The 17,691-nt window shown below is 43.0% G+C and overlaps 1 protein-coding gene across 1 annotated transcript in view; it reads right to left on the bottom strand.

Moving 5' to 3' along the window:
• Nucleotides 1–1,159: 1,159 nt before the first annotated feature.
• Nucleotides 1,160–17,691, bottom strand: part of PHEX (phosphate regulating endopeptidase homolog X-linked) — a gene marked incomplete at its 3' end in the record, with an annotated part of 137,997 nt that continues 121,465 nt past the window's right edge. The window contains exons 13-14 of the mRNA XM_032840842.1: nt 4,966–5,134; nt 1,160–1,264 (exon numbers count right to left, since the gene is read on the bottom strand). Coding sequence (XP_032696733.1) covers nt 1,160–1,264; nt 4,966–5,134 — 274 coding nt within the window. The remainder of the gene's footprint in view (nt 1,265–4,965; nt 5,135–17,691) is intronic.

The raw sequence follows: 17,691 nt of genomic DNA, 5'->3' as shown, positions 1-17,691 counted from the left end.
GTAGGTCAAGTTGATAATGACTTTCAATCACTTACATCTCCTGACTTTTCAACTGGGTGATCTCTGGGAAACTCATTGGGGCTCTTGTTGTCATATCCTAGGAATAGTCGTCCAGATCCTAAAATTCAGGGGAATCTGAATTTCCCCTCCTGGAAATCCTATCCAGGATATGAAGTACCAAGTGTCACAGACTAAAGGTATAAAGGGATAAAGCTTTTACGACCCCTCAAAGGTGAGGAATGTGTCGTAAGGGCAAAAAAAGCAAATGCTTGCAGCTTTTCTCAGTAGAATAAGTACATGTTGATAAGATACTACATTAGCGAATAGGACAAAGAGATTCTAGAATACTTTTTAAGTTAAATCTATTTAAAGATACTCAGAGATCTATCCGAGTGTCCATAAGAAGGATTTTGTTAGGCACTCACAGAATTTTCTAAAAACTTGATGGAATTCAGATTTTATATTTATGTTTTCCCTAATTTATAGCAATGTAATATTCAGAATTGCTGCATTTAGACAGCTTGGTCCTTAAGTACTCTGTGTGTGTACATACATACATACCTACACAGAGACGATGTCCAAACTGTTTAACAACTTACATAGATGATACACTGTGGACGATGCAGTTCCCATAAGCAGCCACCTAAGGGTGACTCTGAGGAGTGCCAGCTAGCACACCACCAAGGAACCAGGTACCCCGTAGCCACCACGGGGGGGCAGGGGATGACTAGGTCTGCTCTTGGGGAGGGAACAAACAAGATGGAGGCCAGCATGTGGGAGTTACAGGAGACTGGCTGGAAGGCTGGTAAGCACCAGGGCACTCCCCTCCAGTGCCCACTCTTGGCTCTTCTGGGCCATAGTGGCCAGAGATGACTTGGTCAAACTTAGGACCATGTTTGATTTTGTTTCTTTACCTATTGTACAGAATTACTTCAATATTTTAGCAACCTGTTTCTCTGGAGCATGTCACCTAAATCTCACCTCACTCTTGGACAGTGGCAGTAGCACTCTCTGTCACTGGTGTACACACACACACACACACACTCCACCGGCTACAGCAGACCAGGACCCACCCCAGAGAATATTATGCAGGTTCACACATCTGTATATCTCTATACGCATACTGATATGCTTATGTATGTGTGTGATTATCACTCACCAGAAACACTGACCTTCTCTGAAGAAGTACCGAGATCCAATGCTCCTAAGTAAATAGAGGCCAGCTGGAACTCTGACTTTAGCCCGTAGTCCAGTTCTCCACTGGCTTTCACAAGAATGAGTGAAATACCTAGCAGGGCCAGTTACTTACCTACTGTCTTTCTCAGCTACATGCCTAGCCTTTTACTCTGTTCTAGAACGATGGGGCAGGGAATCTGAAAACTTTATTTCTGGAGTGCCAGTTGGCTTCCTGCCAACAGCAGGCACTGGGTGAAATCAGCAGGTGGCAGGAAGGGAGAGAATGCTGTGTCTGTCATCTTTCATTCTCTCTCCTCTTTCTTCTGACAATGATTCTGGAAGAATCTTCAGCCCCTCTTCCTATGAAATCTCCTCTCTTTGAAATACCTAGTGTGGTTCTGGTTTTCCTGACTAATACAGCAACTTTCCCCAACTGGCATCAACTTGCTCTTGAGTCCATTTTCATGAAGGATCAATGAAGGAACCCTTTGTAAGCCTAATTTGAAAATGGACTGATGCCTACGTATTTAAAGCTAACCAGTAGGTTTTCCCTGCATGCTACCAGGAGTTCACACAAAGGGCATCTCCTCTCTTCTTGCTCTTTTCAAAGACTAAAGTAAGATTGTTGTTCAGAAATACTCGGCGGGGTATCTCGGTTTACCCTGTCAATCTCAGAGAGAGGAAATGTTTTTTCTGAATTCTTTACATTTGCCTCCAAGTTCTTTTCCATTTGCTCTTATCTCCACATGAGCCCAAGTTCAGTCTTCCGCCTTTCTCCTTGACCTTCATCTGATCCGTTACTTAATCTCTATCCTCTTTCGCCTTTCTGCCCGATGAAGCATATCTTTGCTTGCGTCAAATAAAGTAAGCTGTTTTTCATTTCTAACAGCCTCTTGTGCTCAGAACTTGTACTACCAGAAATTTCTCACAGACCCTATAGTAGTCCTTATCTACGTGTTTCTCAAAACTGAAAACACAGCCTTATTATACCCCAGTAATACTCTAGCCCTACTGCTATTCACCTTGGCGACACTATTACGGTCTATCACACCAAGCATCCTTTACCTATATTCAGGTTGGGTTTTATTCATTTTTTTCTATCCATTTCTGAACACAAATGTATTTTGATTTCAGTATTTGGATGTTTTTTCACCGTCTGTTTTTTTTTGTTGTTGTTGTTGTTTTTAACTGTCAGAAACTCCTGGGTGCAACTGTGTCTACTCTGGGTATGAGTCAGACAAAAGCTGTTTCTTGACTAAAGTGCTTAAAAATCTTGGTGTGCAATGGCTTCAGTTCAGACCCTGGAGAAACAAGGAAACCTACCTAATACTGCAGCCTGTCTGGCATCTGGTTTCTTTTCACAAAAGATGCCACATTCGGCGAGTACTCACACTTTCGGGCACTCGCTTCAGACAAGAACAGACTGGCAACAAAACCTGATCAGCTGAGATTGTGAGTGAGCCCTGAACGCTATCTTACTTGATTAAAGCTTGAGATGGTTCCAGCCGTATAGCTTTTTAAATCAATTTGAGTAACCTGGGTCCTGCACGGGTCATTTCATAATGACTTTTCCTCACCAAAATAATGTCTTACATACAAATTGAAGATGTTATAACTAACAAGTAGACTATGCTTACTGCATGCCTGGGTCCGTTTTCCAAAATGCCAAATATGTTAACTTCTCTGATCTCAGCAGCCCTATAAGGGAGAGGTTATTATTCTCAATTCCATTCTGATATGAGAAATCTGAGACCCAGTGACTCTATATAATCTACCCTGGGTCACATGGCTCGTAAATGGCAGACAGGGGATCTAACTTCAGGCACCCTGATCCCAGAGTCCGTTTCATAACCACTACACCGAAATGCTTCTCACACCTTTTCATCCACATCCTTAACTTAGGGTAATTGCCAGTCTCATCCAGGCTTTCCTTTGAAGGTGTTTTGTGCCCCAGTGATGGTCTTCTCAGCAGCAACTGTTCAGATACTGATCCCCCAAGTACCAGTGAGCACTTAAAAGGAAACTACTTATGCACCAAAGCATTATGTTAGGCACTTTCATAATTATATACTCTCATTTCATCCTCCTGACAATACCAAGACTTGGTTATTATTATTTCCTGTATCGAGGGTTGGAGAAGGTCATCGAACATTTGACTACAACTTGACCTGTGAGATGGACCTGGGCAGTCAGAGGCTTCCCACCACCCTATTCCCAGGAATGTGGCTTCTGCTTGCCTTTCCTGCTCCCAGGGGCTGCTCAGAGGACACAGCCTTGAGAATGGGATGCGGTGTGGGGAACATCTGCACAGTGTACATGACTGAACCTAGTTAGGGCCTCTATATAAACTTTTAAAATCTGGCAGGCAGGTGTGGGGATCCACTCATCTTGCTGCCCTTGTATGTACACTGCCTTGGCTTGTGAAACCCACCACCTACCAACCTGGAAGGGCCTGCCTCTTCAGGGGCTGGTTTTGGGATACCCCCAGGAAGGCAAGCTAACTGAACCTGCATAAGCACAAACAACTAGTAAATGGAAAAGGCAGAAGCACTCCGAGGCCTGTGCTCTTAACCACTTAACGATTTGACCTCCCCTCTTTTCTTCCCTTCCAACCAGCTCTGGAAAGGCAGCTCCCACCAATTCCTCAAACACACTACTCTTCTTCCGGGGCAGGGGCCTGAGAAGGACCTTGCAGAACCCCTGCTCTGATTAGAGGCAGAGCTTTCGGGGCCCGGATTTCAGTCCTGGCTCTGACACTATGTAGGACACTGAGGAAACCACTTAACATTTTTGAGTCTCTACGTCCTTTTTGGCAAAATGGAGATAAACACCATCTACTTCACAGGATTACTGTGGAGGTTACAATATAATGTACGTATGTGTCAAGTGCATCAGTATTTTTAATTATCATAATAATACTGAGATTTTTCAGCAACAAAACAATGCATGAGATGGGCTGGAGTGTGTTATCTTCCTCCCGGGCAGTTGGAGCAATCCTTCAAAGGCCATATCTTGGACCAATGGAGAAACTTTATAATGAAAACTTCTCTCACTTTTGAATAATCTTATAAAATTTGGATGTTCATCTACAAATCTAGGACTGCTTTTAGTTATGTGACTTGTCAAACCACCATTTCAGGAAAGACCTACATCTCAGAACCTTACTTATTAAACTCTAAAAAACTACTTTTTCAAGAAAACGTAGTGAATGGTAAAAACGGGGTTTGTGAGGAAGAGAAGTTCTTTATCAGTACTATCTGTAGGAAAGGAAATAAACAGTGGTTGTGATTAGAAAGGCCTATAATGAATGAATCTACTGGAAAATACATGTCCCAAAATATCAGAATACAAAAGAATTATTACTATTCCTCCATCAGTAACATACTGCAAATATACAGTCCAACTCACAATAAATTAGAGGGTCCTATGTATATGCACTTAATCTGCCAAAACACTCAAAGTTTAATGAAGTTAACTCCCAGCAGACAGATTTACTACTAGTCATTTAGTATGAATGAAGCACATGAAGAATGTTTGACAACAAACATCGTGCGTTTTGCATTAGAACATGCCCACTAATTATAAAATATTCAATTTGCTTAATTCTTTCCTCTATGGTCAAATCAGACCTAATCCAGGTCTGTGTGCTTTATGGTACCCACTCAGCTATGCATTCTTTCTGACACTTCCTTTATTTTGAATCTGTGCTAAATCTTGTGATTCGCCTGGCATATCGAAGCTCATATGTAGCCAAGGGATGAATCAAAAGTTGGTGCTTTCTGGCACTACCCAGTCTAAGTGCTTGGGCTTGGGTTAGCTGAAAGGCATGAGGCCAGTAAAAGTTGCCAAAAAACAAAAATACAGTATATTTAGCACTTACTGCCTTCAGGTCTTCATTAACATAAGTGTCATTCATTATAAACTCAGGATAGCCAACTTTTGCCAAAACAGCTCTTGCCTATAAGAAGGAAAAAGAAAAATGAGGTCAGAGTTTCAGCACTTAAATCATTAATAATCACACAATGTAGGACGCGATGTTCATCTGAAAACTCTCGTTACTGAGTGTCTAGTAAATGCAACCCACTATGATATGCAAAAAAAAAATGTAATTTAGTCCCTGCCCTCAATATACTGACCATACAGTGGATGCACAAACACATAGTAAAAATAAACAAAGTAAAAGTTTCAAAAGAAACACAGTATTGTTATCAAATTCCTGCAGAGAAACTAATTCCTCATGAGGAAAATGCTTAACGTAGATGACCAAACTGAGACTTCGAGAATGGGTGGGATTTCAAAACGCAGAGGTGAGAGGAAGGACACTGCAGGAGGACACAAGGACAAAGACAGGGAGCTGGAAAGGAAGGTCACTGCACAGAGAGGGGCAGGAGCTTTGTTGTAGCTGGGCTAGAAAGCACCAGGAGGGGAGAGGAGGAGATGAGGTAGGGAGACATAGAGAGGAAAACTGGTTGGGGCCAGTTTATAGGGATTCCCGAATGCCAGGCAAAGAGTCTGTTATTTTCTTTTACAGATAGGAGAGAAGGAGTAAAATGCGATGAGTCACCTTTCAGCAAGATTATCACGCCACACTGAGAATGATGGCTGGAATGCCAGAAAAGATTGCAAGTAGGGGGTCCAGACTAACTTAAGACCTGCCATAACCAGCCTTTTGATAGAGTAACTGACTCCCTGTGTTCTGTAGCATAAAGGGAATGTGGGAAGGAAACCTCACCTGAGGCACATGCAGGGAGCTCTGCACAGTGGGGACTGGCCAGCTATGGCCCCTGGGCCCCATCTACCGTCCCCCTCTACCCCGCCCCCCACCTCCGGCTCTATAAACTTGTATCAGAACACAGCCAAAACCCCTCCTTCACATGTAATCTGTGGCGGCTTTCGCACTACCAGCGGTGAGTTGAGTAGTCGGAACAGAAACCCCGCAGCCCACAAAACCTCCAACATTTACTACCTGGCCCTTTAGAGAAAAGGTTTGCCAACTCTGGCTCTGGAGAAACTTTACAGTTCCACATAAAAATATGTCTCTTTTCTCTCCCTGGATTCTGGGTTGCACAAAAACAGAAGAGTGGCTTAGTCCAAGAGTAAGTACCTGGTAAGGAGGACCTGCCCAGACCTCCACTCCCGCCCTCCGTGCCAGGGATCCCTCGTATTGCTTCTGTACAGCCCCCTCCAGTATCTAATGTTCTTTTTCTTCTCAAACGGCCAGCACTTCAGACTCCTAGCAGGCCTGCCGTAGGGCTACTGGTACCCGTGACCACACAAAACAGTTCCTGGGAGTTGATCTGCCTTGGGAACCCACCCTGACCCCGACCCACCCCAGCAGCCTTCAGCCAAAGACGGGATGTGGCAGGAGTCCTGAAGCTCTGCTCCTTTGCCTCCATTAGGGACAAACTGTGAGGTCTAACTTGCCCTCCAGAGGTCCGCTGAACGGTCAGGCTGTCTGAGACTCCCCCTGAAGTCACACCCTGGCTGGCCTCCCCCATCGCCTTGCTGCTCTCTCTTGGGAACACTTGCTGCATGACTCCTAAGCCACCTGCACGCGCAGCTCCATCTCCAGCTTGGCCTCCAGAAGACCCAGCGGAAGACACCAGGCAACCCCAAACACGTCGATTTTATTCCAGCACAGCAAACCAGGGACCTCTGCACATTGCTCTCGCTGAGTTCTTTCCTTCAGTCCCTTTCCATTTTCCTCACCCAACAAGTAAATGGAATAAGATAGTATGTTTTCTTATCTTCCTTGAGATAATTCAAACATTAAATATCACCAGAAACCTGAAACTCAAGACTCAGAGAGGATTTTACAAGTGCCGCACGACCCAGTCATAATGGGTTTTGCTGTTGCAGACTCAAATATAGCACAGATCCAATCCTGCCTTTGAAACCCTGTGCGTAAAAACAAAACAAAAAAAAAAAAAAAAAACAAAAAAAAAACCCTGTGAGTGACACTGAAAGCCTGAGGTGACCCCGAGAGCAGATAGCTAGCCGTTAGGACTCTCCCCCAACACCAAACAATACCTCCTATGTCTATAAGTTACCTGGTTTCAAGCCCACTGTTTCATTTCCCTCATTGCACTTAGTTCCTCAGTGTCTTTTATGAGCTCACCACAAGTCACAAACATAACCTAGAGCAAATAAAGAGCTCCCGATAGTTACCCCAAATGAAGAAAGAGAGAAGCTGAGTCATCCACCACTGTTTTCTGAACGCTGGTCTTTCTGGAGCATGCTGATGAATTATGCATTGTTTTGCAGACCTCACGCTCTGGGACCCCCTCTGCACGGTGCAGCTTCACAGAATATATTACCTTCTACACTGTGCATGCGGGTCACTGAATCCTCTTTATTATTTATTTAGCAATACCATGACTCGAACAGAGCCGGCAGAGAGATGCAAAGAATCTCTAAATTCATCTCCCAAGGACACGCAGAGAGAATAAGGTGATGATACTAGTAAAACACTGCCAACATCTGGACACAGCGCTCTTCTTCCCCAAACGTGTGCCTCCATTCAAACTCAAACCGCATCGGGGGGTCTCTGCTCAGCGGGAAGCCTGCTTCCCCCTCTCTCTCTGCCTGCCTCTCTGCCTATTTGTAATCTCTGTCTGCGGGGCTTGATCCCAGGACCCTGGGATCATGACCTGAGCCGAAGGCAGAGGCTTTAACCCACTGAGCCACCCAGGTGCCCTGATTACATCATTTTTTAACCTCTCAAGAATGAGATGAACAAAGCTCCAACAGTCCGATGGCTTGCTGAATGGTTAAAGTATTGGTGGGAAGTCTGCAATTAATTACCCCCTGGGTTGGTTACATGGACAAGAAGGAAAGGCAAGTCCCAGGGCAAATACTGAGAGAAGAGTGGTATAAACAGAGAAGGGACTGCATATCATGTTCTGCAAGCAGTATTTCCGGGGCTGCTTGTGGCTGATCAAAAGCTCCCCAGTTTTCTGTAACCACTGCAGGCATTTCCATCCCTTATTCACACAAACTTCTGGAAAGGGACTGCACATCACAACCAAGCCTCCTTCCTCAAGAGAAGAGACTCGAGCCACTGCTAATCTTCAGTAACTCTGTGACCTTGGGCAAAGTACTTATTTTCTGAAGCAAATATGGCCTACTGTCTACCCAATATCCATTCTCCTTTCCTTCTCTTAGTATCAGACCCATATTCTGCTCAGGGTGACAATGGAGCAAACAAAAAATAGCCACCTCACCCAGCATCCTTTCCAGCTAGGACTGGCTATGGAAGGAGATTCTGGCCAATGGCACATAACAAATTCCCTGTTCCCCTTACAGAAATCCATTTTCTAAAAAGGACAGATTTGGGGAGTACCTGGGTTGGCTTGGTCAGTTAAGCATCTGCCTTCAGCTCCAGTCATGATCTCGGGGTCCTGGGACGGAGCCCCCAGGTTGGGCTCCCTACTCAGCTGGGGGCCTACTTTTCCCTCTCCCCTTGCTCCTCCCGCCTGCTGATTCTCTCTCTCTCTCTCTCTCTGTCAAATAAATAAATAAAATTTTTTAAAAATTTAGTTCTACTATAAATATAATGAAAGAGAGAGTTGAAAGAAGTACTGGAATAATAAAGGAACTCAGAAAGGAAAAGTTGTATCACCTAAATCAAGGGTGAGCAAACATTTTCTATAAAGGGCCACTTAGTAAATATTCTCAGTTTTGCCAGCCATATATATGGTCTTTAATCCAACTATCTAATTCTGCTGCTATACCTAGGAAAGCAGCTGTAGATAACACATAAATGAACGGCTGTGTCTGTGTTCCAATAAAACTTTATTTATGGACACTAACATTTGAATCTCAAATGTCTTTTATGTATCATGATACATTCTTCTTTTGATTTCTTTAAACCATTTAAAAATGTTAAATCCATTCTTAGCCATGGGCCATACAAAAGTAAACAGCATGCCAAATACAGCCCAAGAGCCATAGTTGGCTGCGCTGATGTACATTATTCAGTGAGAGTAGATTGTTCATTGAGTTGCCTCAATCAGTGGCACAGGGCCTAGTACACAGTAAGTGCTCAACGATGCTTGCCAAACTGATTTATGCGGAACAGTGGAGGGCAGTGGGCCTGTATGTGCATGTGCTTGCATTTTTAGCTACTTTGTGTTTTCATCTTGCTCCTTGCTATTACTAACATGTACATACAACTAATTTTAATCACTTAGGAGTTTATTCCTTGCTCTAAAGTCTTAGGGCTAGAGCTCTAAAAAATTACAATTAATTCTATGGAGACAACAGAGAGTTCATAAAGTGAGGATTATTACATTGACAGAGAGAAAGAATAATCGCCACAAACGAACTCTGAAAAACAAGGAACATCGGAAGTGTAAAACACAATGTGATTTAAACACTCAAGTCACCCCTCCTCCCCAGAACTTTCTACAAGGTACACTACAACTTGAAAGGGCCAGTGGCAAGCACGGAACCGAACATAATTCTGCTTTATTTGGCTGTGACGATGAAACCGTGTCTAATTTTTACACAGATGACCAAAGTGATTTAAAGACTGGTTATGATGATGGCTTTACTCCAGAATTTTCAAAGCCACTTAGTATTAAGCTGATTGGCGAAAAGCAAGATGGAAAACTCCTTTTTTAAAAGATTTTCATTTATTTATTTGACAGACAGAGATCACAAGACAGAGAGTCAGGCAGAGAGAGAGGAAGGGAAGCAGGTTTCCCCCTGAGCAGAGAGCCCCATGCGGGGCTCAATCCCAGGACCCTGGGATCATGACCTGAGCCAAAGGCAGAGGCCTTAACCCACTGAGCCACCCAAGTGCCCCAAAAACTCATTTGTTTTAATCCCCACTGACTTGGCTGTTGAGGAGAGTCAGGTAAATTCTCAAATGTCTTGCATGTATTACATCAAAGGGATCACTTTAATCACTTAATTAAACAGCTTTGTGTTTCCGCTACCTAGTTAAGTCTCTTAGTCTCTTATTTTTTTTCTTTTTTATTAATTTAACCAACATAAGAAAAAAAGGAAACTGATGATCAGCTGCCCTTCTACACACAACTTATGGCTCGGCTTCCATAGGCTCTGCAATAGCTTTGAAAGCTTCTGCCAGGCTTAACCACAGCGAGGCCTCATTTTCTCTGATGAGTTCTGTAATAACTCTTAACCATCAATCAAAACTCTGAGCTTTAAGCATACCCGAAGGTTCAGGAGACTGTACGTGAATTACACTATCCTTCAAAACAATGGCAGTTTTCATATCAAACAAACGATCGACTAGAGTAGATGGCTTGGCTGGAGATACTATCCTAAGCAGAGCTGATGGTATGGATGAAAATTAGCCCTGGGGAGCAGGCTTTAATATCCTCTGGGCCTATCTGGATCCCACAAATAATAACAATGCATTTATCTAAAAGATCAAATTTTATCTACTCAGTAAGGATGGCACTGATTTATTAGGAGTCGTGGGAAACTTAAACTTTGCAGATTGCTTTTGGGTGTGGCTCAGAGGCTCCTGCATCACGGCGCGCAGAGGACCAGTTAAGTGCCCCTGTGAATCAGAAGGCTTTATAAGTGCACATCTCAGTAGGGATTTTACAAGAGCTGGAAGACAGGAATGCTCAGATTTCAGCTCTTCCGTCTTAAATCCTGCCTGAGTAATGCCCTGGTAGAGCAGACAATCCCCATTTCTCGCCAAACACAGACAATGTTCTCGGAAGCATTCCAAATCATGAACCAGCTCCATCTATCCCTCTCCTTTCTTGACAACACCAACTCCATGTATCTTGGAGGTGGGCAGTCTTTTCAGTCTGGAAAAAGAAAACTAGGCAGGCGTGGGTAAGCTATAATTTCGCCTGAGTGACACTAAACCTTTCCCCAGGGTGTCTGCGTTGGTCCCCTCCTCTCACTTGGTGAGCGCTGCACCAATGGAGTTAAAGAAAGAAACCAACGCTCAGGTTTTCTTTGTAAATAAACAGAGCAGGGAACAGTAACAAAGTTAAGAACCTAAAACCATCTTATGATTAATCCATAAAACAACAATATCCGTCTCGGGGTGGGAAAGGGCATTATTACCTGAAAAACAGAGGCAGGTCTCATATACTCCCTTTAAAACCGGATAGGAGGGTAACCAGATCATACACTTTAAAAAAAAAAATCAATGTCTTTCTGTACTTTCAATCACATATAGTAAACTGCTTACAAGCTTTTTGTAAATAGAACAGCTGCCAGACCTTCTCAAATGAAGATCCTAAGCCTCAATTAGCTAAATTCATTTGTCCAGACATAGCCAAGATGATAAAAGCCCAAGAGCTGGAACAATCTTATATTGTAGTTAGGCTTCTATATGGGCCAAAGTAAATGTTGTTTTTCTCTGTCTCCCCCATACAGGGCTCTACATCAGGTCAGCAAACTATAGCCTACAGGCCAAAACCAGCCCACCACCTGTTTCTGAAAATAGTTTTACTGGAACACAGCGAAGGGGTCCAGAATATGTCATCATGGCCTAAGAATTATTTTGAACTGAAGGCATTTGAGAATCATCCAATGCAGGAAGAGGCTTTCTCTGCACTGCCGTTATGTGCCTAAAAGCAGAGCCTTCTAGAAGAATTCCACTGTCATAAATCCCCTTCAAGGAAGGCTTCCTAATACCAGAGGGAAAGACTCCTACAACCAGAAATGAGAACTTACTAAAACAAACTTTACCTTCCATTAGTTTCCCCCATATATTTCTCAGTCATATCCTACCTTTTACTGTCCCTTGAAATCCTAACCCACGCCCCTTGTTCCGATGGTATATAAGCCCTAAACTTTCAATGGGGTTTTGAGCTACATTTGAGCTACATTTTCTGTAAGCTCCCATCTACTTAAGGGAATAAACTTTGTCTTTTTTTCTTGGTAACCTGTCTCTTGTCAGTTGAGTTCACAGGCCCCCAAAGACCAGACCTCAAAGGGTAGAGGAAAATCCTCTACAACAGCCAAGCTTCTTTGTTTACTTGTCTCTGTCCACTGTCATACTCTAGGTGCGGAGTTGAGTAACCACAAAAGACACCACGGGGCCTGCAAAGCCTGAAATATTTACTATTTGGCTCTTTGCAGAAGTAGTTTACCTCTTCAAGATAAAGGTTCCCAGATTTTTTCAGAACTAATAGTAAAGACAGCAAGGGTAAAATAAGGGACAAAGCCTAAGTCTTTGGACAATTTTGTCAAGATATAAACATGTGACTCAACTGTCATACTTCATCTTTTGTTGAGGTAAATACCTGAATTTTAAAACAGAGCCAGCATAGGAATATTAACCCAAAGCAGGAATTAATACCATGGAAAAAATCGAAGAAAAAATGCAAATAAATTATTAAAAATCATTTTCAAATGTCAAGATTCAAAGGGCTTAGAAATGCACAAACAACAGCTAGTCCCTAACACCTAACATTTCTCGGGTAAATTTAATCAGCTATTTAATCTTCCTTCAATTGTTAAATCACATATTGAAATGGCAGGCAAACCGGAGATGAACTTAAATAAACACATCCCACTCTCCCATCAACACTTCAACAGAGAGGGTATCGCGGTCATTCTTTCCATTAAGGTTTACCTTGGACATGAACAATGCCTCACCAGGGTGAAAAACATTTCAACCACCTCCCTCATAATGTGGGGCAAAGGTCAAATGAGGTAACTTCGAAGAATTATTAAATCAGGCCAACGTGAACTGTCATGTAGCTTTCCTACAAGAGAGGGATGCTATAAGGCCACTACCCAGTGAGATGGCTCGTGCCTTTGACACTCTAGGCCTCTAGTTCAGGGCTTCTCACAAAGCTTTGTCCCTGGACCAGTGGCAGCAGTAGCAGCCCTTGGCAGCTTGTGAAAAATGCAAATTCGTGGACCCACCTCAGACCTACTAAGGCACAGTGTCTCTGGGTTGCAGTCCAGGAATCTGCATCGCTGTGAGGCAGTCTCTCAGCCCTGGCACCAATGACATTTGGGCCAAACTAGTCTCATTTGTGGGGTTCTGTCCTGTGCACTGGGGGGTGTCTAGCAGCATCCCTCATCTCAACCTACTAGATGCCAGTAACATTTCCCCTCCCCACTTCACAGCTGTGACCAAAAATGTCTCCAGACCTTGACAAATGTTCCCTGGGGGTACAATACCACGCTGGGTTAAGACCCAGTGTGGGAGGGGATTCTCCTGCATGCTCAAGTTTGTGCTACATTGCTAGATGCTTTAGACTGTGATACTTACCAAGGCTTCCAGACTCCCTTCTGAAAGCCCCTGATATATATTATCCATCCACTTCTTCAATATTCCTTAGGCATCTCACTAGTAGTCACCACTATTATGCCAGCAGGAGTACTTCATGAAGAAAATAACACGATCTTTCCCAACAATTTCTGAATGTGCCTCAGACACTTGCAACTCCACATAATTTCTGGCCAGTGCCACCCAAATCCCAGGGTGACAGGGGCAAATAATTAATCAACAACTGGAAAATGCTTTGCAACTACAAGTCAGGATACAATTATACCCCCAAGATCTCAGAGATGTTTAGATTAAAAGTTCTAACAACTTTTCTCTCAGGAACTTGGCAAAATCTATTTTAATCACTTTGAAGCATCTAAAAACCATGTTACTACAATTACAGTTCACTGAAAAATTAGTATGCAATCCAGTTTGAAAGCTAAAATCAGTCATAGCGGGGTGATATTCCATTTAATTATAAAGATTAATTCAACCTTCACTTATTTGTGCATGTGCTTGGTCTTTTCATTTTTCAAAGAACACCCAAGATTCAAATGCCATCTGGCAGAATTGCCACACAATTGTCAGTGGCATCTATTAGAGTCGTGGATTTCATTTCAAAGTATTATTGATAAAAGGACAAGGGAGGGAAGGAGAAGAGGGAGGTGGAAGCAGTAGAAACTCAATGAAAAAATGAGGTTTTTCACCAAGTGGGTAGGACTGTATCCTTCACTCTCTTTTGTTCCACCTGCACAAATAGTCCCAGATAACAAGTCCTGCTATCCCTATTTTCTAGGTTTTTTTGCAAGAGCCAGGTAAAGATTCAAGCAGTGTTGTGAACAACTAGTGCGAAATCTAATTATGACACCCACTGTGTTTTTCAAAATGTATGTTATAACTGCCTTAAAATTTGGCCATAGTCCCATGGCGATTAAGACTGACCACTTCATCATATCACCCATTCAAAATTCAACCTTTTATGGAATGACTAACGATTGCCAAATAAGTACTGTAGACTGGAAAACACCTTTCTAAATTTTTAGTGAGCTGTAACATACACAAAGTACATAAATATTAAGTGCACAAATCAAAAAAAGTTTTCAATGCACACACAGGCCTGTGTTAGTACCTCCAAGACAAGATTTAAGACATTCATAAGCACCCAGAAGTCTCCTTTGGGTGCCCTGCCAGTCAATAACTCCTTCGCCCCAAGACAAGCACTATTCTGACCTCCACCTCCACAAATGAGTTTTGTCTGTTCTTGAACTTCAAAAAAAGTGTGTACTCTTGGTGTCTGGCTTCCTTCACTCAACAGTACATCTGTGAAAATCATCCATGTTGTTGTGTCTAGCAGGAGTTGAGATAGAGAGTTTAACAAATTGCATTCCTGTCCTCAGGGAGTTCACAGTTGATGATATACGGAGAACAAAATGCAGAAGTAAGGGAGGGAGAGAGGGGAAGGAAAGGAAGAAAAAACCACTACAAGAATGTAGAGGATGGGATGGGAAGGGATGGGAAGAGAAGAACTTTGTGAAAAGGTCATCTTCAAAGAGGAGATCTCAGAGCCAAAAATGAATTAGTAAGAGCAGAAATAACATTTTTCATAATAACAAAAGTAATGCTCTTTATTGAACCCCTACTATGGGCCAGGTACTGGGTTAAAGGCTTCATTTCTTTATCAGATCTAAATTTTACCTCAACTCCACCAGGTAGGTATAGATCACTCCATGTCACAGCTCAGGGAGCTGAGACTCAGAAAGGGTAATTAACATCCCCAAGTCCTGACATTTAAGGGCCAAAACCAGCCTCTTAACCCAGATACATTTAGCTTTAATCTGACTTCAAAAAGCCCAGTTTTCCCAACATATACCATCTTTTGAGGAGTGAAAAATAGTATTCTATTATATGGATATGACTCACTTTAAAAAATCCAAATGAATTGAAAAATATGTAATGTACACACCTCTGCACCAGTAACCATATTCAGCATGCCCAGACAAATAATCTTTTCAGCTACAAGAAAGACAAGACGCATGTAAACAGGGTTCAGAATACCTTTAAGAAATTTCCATCCCTCCCTAAAAATCAAAGTAATGAGCTTTTGGATCTGGACACCAATAGAACTAAAGTTTCACCAAGAGCCCCTAGCAGACCAAGAGTTGGCCAAGAAGGGAGGTCAAAACAGAAAAGGAAAGGCAAGAAAGTATTTCTAGGGGTGCCTGGGTGGCTCAATGGATTAAAGCCTCTGCCTTCGGTTCAGGTTGTGATCCCAGGGTCCTGGGATCGACCCCCGCATCGGGTTCTCTGCTCAGCAGGGAGCCTGCCTCCCCCTCTCTCTCTGCCTGCCTCTCTGCCTACTTGTGATCTCTGTCTGTCAAATAAAAAAATATAAAATCTTAAAAAAAAAGAAAGTATTTCTAGTCGAGAAAATCAGAGCATCTATTCTTCAGACTAGTCAAGGTAATGAGACCAAAGAGATTTCACCAGTAGAAGGAAGGTTCTAGGGAATGGGGACCCAGCAAGAGAAGGTTATCAATCTCTTGGAGGAGATCCATTGGCAAAGAACCACCCTGAAAAATGGTCTATCATGAGCATCCCTGGCCTAAAGAATCCTGGCCTTTTTCCTCCCGTTTTGAAAGAGGAGTAACATCTCTCCCTTTGGGATTTAAACACTGACATAAAGACAAATGAGAGCCAGTTTCAATTTTGAATCAATTAATTTTTTTAAGATTTTATTTATTTGACAGAGAGAGATCACAAGTAGGCAGAGAGGCAGGCAGAGAGAGGGGGGGAAGCAGGCTCCCTGCAGAGCAGAGAGCTCCATCCCAGAACCATCATGATCTGAGCCAAAGGCAGAGCCTTTAACCCACTGAGCCACCCAGGTGCCCCATGAACCAATTAAATTTAAAACTTCCCTATAAAAGGGCAATGATCTCAGCTCAGGTCTGGATCTCAGGGTCATGAGTTCAAGCCCCACATTTGGTCCAGCTTAAAAACAACAACAACAAAAACAAACAAACAAAAAACACTTTCCTAAAGCTCAACCCTAACTAGCTTTGGAGTTAGAAATGAAAAAAATGCACCATATGCACCATTTGGACCTTACCCCAAAAGCCCATGAGATGGAACATTCTGCTCCAAATCTGGGTCCTCCAAAACTCACAACTTGGTCCTGCACTGTCTGTCTGTAAGAATATATCATCAGCAGTGTGTAACTTTCTGCTGTCAGATTAGCCAGACCTATGAGTAGGACGTATGTCAATGTAAACTGCATGGGTCCAGGTCCCTTGTTGCTCTCCACCTCTCTGAAAGCCAGAGTACCAGCCTCTATCCCTTGAGAGTAAACTCCAAGGGTAAGTGGTGGAAGACAGATAAAGGGACTGAAATCCCCCACAGTGACTCTGCCTCCACAGTTCGGCCGTGGTTATTTATTCTGGATGCCCATGGGTCACATTTTGGAACAAATTTTAGCTTTGTTTTGATCTACCTCTGAAAAGGCAGTCTAGGGAAGGAAACCAGAAAGGCCACCTATACTCAAGGAAAAGCAATGAGCCACAGCCAAGGGACCGTGTGCGCTGTTTGTAAACAGCAGCCTAAATGTCATCATCAATTATTCATCATTCAACAAAGCGAATGAGTAACCTCTTATGAAACCACTTAATTCTTACTTGAGATTTGGCCCAACGAGAAGAAAGCAGCAAGGTGTTGGTCAAAAACTTGAGACGAAGAAAGCTCTAGACCGGGTCGCCACTCCTTGGCCTGCAGGCCCAATTCCGGCTGCTGCCTGGTTTTGTCAGTGAAGTTGTGTAGACACAGCCACAGCCATTTCCACATGTTATCCACGGTTGCATTCACGCCACAAGAGAGAACTTGACATGGCCTGCAAAGCCCAAAATATTTCCTATCTGGCCTTTTACCTGAAAAGTTTGCCAACTCCTGCTGTATACTCTCAGTCCTCAGAGTGTGGTTCATGGTCCAGGGCTGTCAGCCTCACCTGGGAGCTTATTAGAAATGCAGGATCCCAGGCTCCACTCCAAACTTACTAAAAATCTGCATTTTAACAAGGTCCCTAGGAGACTAGTGTGCACATTCAAGTTTGAGCAGTACAACTCTAATAGGGCTCTTCTTCTCAAACTTGACTGTCTCATTATTGGTAATAAATAGCCAAGATATGGAAACAACCAAACTGTTCATTGGTGGATCAATGGATAAAGACGTTTTGATATACATACATATAGGGGAGTATGATTTAGCCATAAAAAGGAAGAAATTCTGCCACTTTTCTATGGCATGGA

This window comes from Lontra canadensis, unplaced genomic scaffold (genome assembly GCF_010015895.1).
Source record: "Lontra canadensis isolate GAN:19392208 unplaced genomic scaffold, GSC_riverotter_1.0 scaffold116, whole genome shotgun sequence".
NCBI lineage: Eukaryota > Metazoa > Chordata > Mammalia > Carnivora > Mustelidae > Lontra > Lontra canadensis.
Note: the sequence above shows the minus strand (reverse complement) of the source record. Positions and strands in the feature narration are given on the sequence as shown.